General features: G+C 48.0%; 1 protein-coding gene across 1 annotated transcript in view; it reads right to left on the reverse strand.

Annotated features, from left to right (window-relative positions):
• The window catches only part of Ptgfrn (prostaglandin F2 receptor inhibitor), a 123,750-nt gene that overhangs the window by 20,533 nt on the left and 98,710 nt on the right, over positions 1–4,507 (reverse strand). Inside the window, exon 7 of the mRNA XM_004641718.2 lies at positions 1,283–1,702. Within this exon, the coding sequence (XP_004641775.1) occupies positions 1,283–1,702 (420 nt within the window). The remainder of the gene's footprint in view (positions 1–1,282; positions 1,703–4,507) is intronic.

Raw genomic sequence — 4,507 nt, forward strand, 5'->3', positions numbered from 1 at the left:
TGAGACAGGGTCTTGCCAATTGCCCAGGCTGGCCTCAGAGCGGCAACCTCCCTGTCTGTCTCCCAGAGCGCTGCGTGCACCAGCCGGGAACACATATCGCCTTTGGAGAGTTCCGCACGCTCCTTGTCTCTGTGCCTTCAACAAAAGTAGGCCTTTCTGCCTTACAGGATGACGCATTCTAGATGCCAAAGATAAAATCATTTCAGGATATAAAAAAGTCCTTATTTAAATTAACTTTCCCACAGTTAATAATCCATTAATAATACCACTCATTGTCATTCTTAACAAATAAAGTGGGTACATACATTAAGCTAGCCTCTGTAGCTCTGGGGACTAACTGCAGGAAATTTTTTTATTCAATCTAAAAGCAAGACAAGGAGCCCAGTTGGGCCAAGAATAGAAGTCACCACCTTGAGCCCAGAGGCCCTCAGTGCAGAAAGCCAGCCTGCTGGGTGACACGGGGGTCTCAGTGCCCAACCTCCCACTCTTGTTGAATCGTTTAGCCTCTCTAGAAGCTCAGCTTCCTCCCTCCTTTCTTTCTTTCTAGTCTGCCGTGACCCCAAAGAATCTGAAGTAGCTGAGCTCCAGCCTATTTGTTAGAAAAATGAGGACAGCAATGAACGCATGCATTCACAGAAAGGCCTGCACATGAGCATTCACAGCAGCACTACACAAAACGGTCAGGAACTGGAGCCATCCACATGTCCACCAGCTCATGAAACGATAAAGGAAGCACAAGATTATCCTCACAGTGGAAATACTATCCAGCCACAGAAGTGAACTACTGCATAGCCGGCGATGTGGATGGCTCTTAAAAACATGATGCAACAAAGGCCAACTAGTGCATGCCTGTAATCCCAGCACTTGAGAGGCTGAGGCAGGAGGACGCCCATGAGTTCAAGGCCAGGCTGGATTATGTGGCAAGACCCTGTCTCAAAAAACAAAACATCATGCTAAAAGAAAGTAGTGAATGAGAAGGCCACAAGTTATATCCTCCTCATGTAAATGTCCGGAATAGGCAATTCTAATAGACAGAAAGGAGACTATGGGTGTTGCCCAACAGGAGCAGCAGCAGGGAGGCAGGGTTGGACGTCCCACTTGAGGGTTCAGCACTCTTCTGGTGTCCTGAAAATGTTCTAATGCTGACTGCAGTGATGGCTGCACACCGTTATGCATGCAGGAAATGCCCCCAAATCTCATACTACCCATACTTTAAATGGAATGGATCAAAACCCTGGAGCCACTGCTAGCTCCCTCCATGGTGAGGTGGGTTCCTGCTTACCTGAGGTCTGGAAGTCGATCTCAATCGGATTGGAGAGACCTGTTGCTGCTTCCCGCCATGCGCTGCCCCTGACGGGCGACCAGGCTGTGACCATGCAGCGGTACAGCCCTGCGTCTGAGACCTGAGTTTGGTACATTCGATAGCGAAATTCATCCTCCTGGACTTTCTCTAACACAACACCATCTACCCGTGAAGCATCTGTCCAGTTCTCCAGCTTCACGACCGCGTTCTGGTCCAGGGAGATGATGGACTTGGTTTCATTGGGGCTGGAGAAGTCCCCGACGGGCTTCTCAGCAGTGATGAGCACAGAGTAGCGGGGGGACCTGATGTTCTTGGCAGACACTTTGCAAGTCATCTCAAATGTATTTCCTGCAGCAAAGACAGGCTTCGGCTGCCGTGCCTTCACCACCAGCACGGAATCTGGAAGGAAGGAGCGGAAGGAGGTGACTTGCAACAGGATCAGTTAGAACAGTGTGCATCTAAAAGCAAAATGTCAAGGAAATAGGAATTTATCTGCAAATTACCATGTAATAGCACTTATGAAAACCTGGCAACCCAGAAGGAAACTCATGTGCATCTAGCGGGGTTGAGCACCACCAGGCAGGAAGAGCCAGTGTGAGAAGAGGTCGGGGGCGCAAGGGAGAAGGAACGGATGATGAGGTGCTCTAGCACTGAGCTTTCGCTCTGGAGGAATTCCAAATCTGAGACATTGCACTAGGAGAAAGAATTCAAGGCTCTAACAGCAGCCCCAAACACCCAACGGAGAGTTCACTTAGTGAGCTGAGGCGGGCCCAGCTGAACCCGAACGCAGGCCAGCGTGCCAGCCACACCACTCGCCTCTCCTGCCCTGCGCTTCTGCTGAGTTCAAGGGCAGCACTCGGGAAAGCTGGCCGCTAGGAGGAGCAGAGCAAGAAGGAGTCCTGCGATGGTAGCGTTACAGAAGAGAAGACCACAGAAGCACACGCACATGGCGGTCTAATCGCTTCCACTTGGTTTGCTCTGTAATTTCAGAAATGCTGTTTCAACACTCTGGCTAGGGTCACTGGCTACGCAAACATTAGGCCTAAGTGTGTGTGTGTGTACTCTTTCCTCTTACCTGCCAAAACCATAATCTCAAGGCATACACACTAGAGTTCATTTATTAGAATGGCACCGTGTCTAGCACTCAGAAATTACTGAAATATTTTTGAATAAATAAATGCAGTAGATCCATCCTTTTTATCCTTTATTAGAATGATTAATTCTGTAATCGGTTTAGTCATAAGACAAGAGCTTCCTGCTGAGTTTTTGGGAACATGCACTCCTTCCACAAGCCTATCAGCAGAACGTGTGCGCTAAGCTCTCTCTAGGATCACTATTTGAGTATGGTCACCACTTACTCATTAAATAAGCACTTACTGAGAACCCACCATATTCTCAATACTGGGAATATAACAATAAGCTGAATATATAGAAAATCCTTCCCTTTGTATGTTAGAAGAGGAAGACAACCAAAATAAATATGTCAGTGGTAGGTTATATGGTGACAATTTAAGAAAAAAAAATGCAGATAAACAAGAGAAAATTGTGGGCCAGGGAGATGGCTCAGTAGAATAAGTGCTTCCCTGGCAAGTGCAAGGGTCTGAGTTCAATCCCTGATTCCACCAAAAAAACGAGAAAATTGTGTGGGGGGTGGGGAGAGAGACAATTATAGGTACAGTGGCCAAGGACATCTGACAAAACACCATCTGACAAAGGACCTGAAGGAAGAGAGGGAGTGCACCCTGCTTCCTCATGGGAAAAGCACTCTAAGCAGAGTGGGTGCAAGCGCAGCGCTGGAAGGCAAGTACATGCCTGGAGGTCTCAGGATCTGCACAGGGAGAGCGGTCCAAGAGCAGCAGGCGTTGCAGAGCTGTGGGTAGGCCAGAAGATAGTGGGGACCAGGTGTGACAGTCACTCAAGGCCACGCAGAGGACTCTGGATTCTGCCCCAAGACCAGGGCCTCTGAAGTTTGAGGACGAGGAATTTTGTGACCTGACTTGCAATTAAGGGTTGTGCTTGCCTAGCATGAGCAAGGCCCTGAGTTCTATCCCAAGTAGCACACACCTTGCACAAAAAGAGAGCAAAGTGGCCAGGATGAACACTTTGACTAGAACTACTAGGGCCAGCGAGATAGATCAAGAGACTAAGCACCTGCTTAGGCAAGTGCGGGGACCTTGGTTTGATCGCCCCAGCACCACTTGCTGCACTGGCCCTGTCCGGGTGTGCCAAGCAGGCCGCTGAGACCAGCTATGGCACACACTTGTAATCCCAGTGCTGGGGAGGCTGAAAACAGGAGAATAACTACAAGTCCAAGCTGCGTAGTGAGACCCTGTGCCAAATACATAAAGAAGAAACAAAAATAACAACTACTAAAACACTGGTACTAGAGAAGGAGAGAGAGGACAGAAGAGAGCTAGTGGAAGCCACAAGTACCACTTTGAACAGAAATTTGAAATGCCCATTAGACAAATCTAAGTGTCAAGACAGCACCCTAACATTGAGTGTGGAGTTCTGAAAAGGCCATAGGGTAGAACTATGAAATTGGAAGTCACTGGTGTACAAAAGGTATTTGAATTCATGACATTAGAAGAGATTATCAAGGGAACTGTTAAGTAGACTAGAAGTCCAAAGACTATGTCCGGCAGCTGTGTAATGCTTAGGGTTAGAGAAATGAAAAGGAACCAGCAGGCTGAGCAGAGGCAGCCAGGGGAATTTGGAGAAAGCCTGAAAAAGGTGGTGTCCCACAAGGCAGGGAAAAAACAAAGTCCTTCCAGAAGGAGGGAGAGATCACTGGTTTTACAACCTGCCTCGTCAAGTAAGATAACTGATGAGTTGATTGTGCAATATGTTAATCTCTGGCAATCTTAACATGTGCAGCAAGGGGGAAAAGCCCAGTGAGCGCAGGACCCAAAGAGAAAGGGAGGAGAGAAAATGAGTCCATCCAATATGGACAAACCACATACTACGGCTATAAAAGGAAGACAGAATAATAGGAGAGAGTAACAATTACAGGGAACAGAGAGCTGGAGAGAAAAGGTCAAGATTCGTTTTGCATTTAACAAAAGGTAAAGAGACTGAACCACAGGGTAACAGGCCAACGGGAAAGGTCCAGAGGAGAGAGAGACACTGAAGACCTAAAGCAAGGACCATGTGCAGGAGTGCTAAGGGGGCTTGGCCCTCCCTAGGACACAAGGCTGAGTGGCA

This window comes from Octodon degus, unplaced genomic scaffold (assembly GCF_000260255.1).
Source record: "Octodon degus isolate 3935 unplaced genomic scaffold, OctDeg1.0 scaffold00140, whole genome shotgun sequence".
NCBI classification, from domain to species: domain Eukaryota; kingdom Metazoa; phylum Chordata; class Mammalia; order Rodentia; family Octodontidae; genus Octodon; species Octodon degus.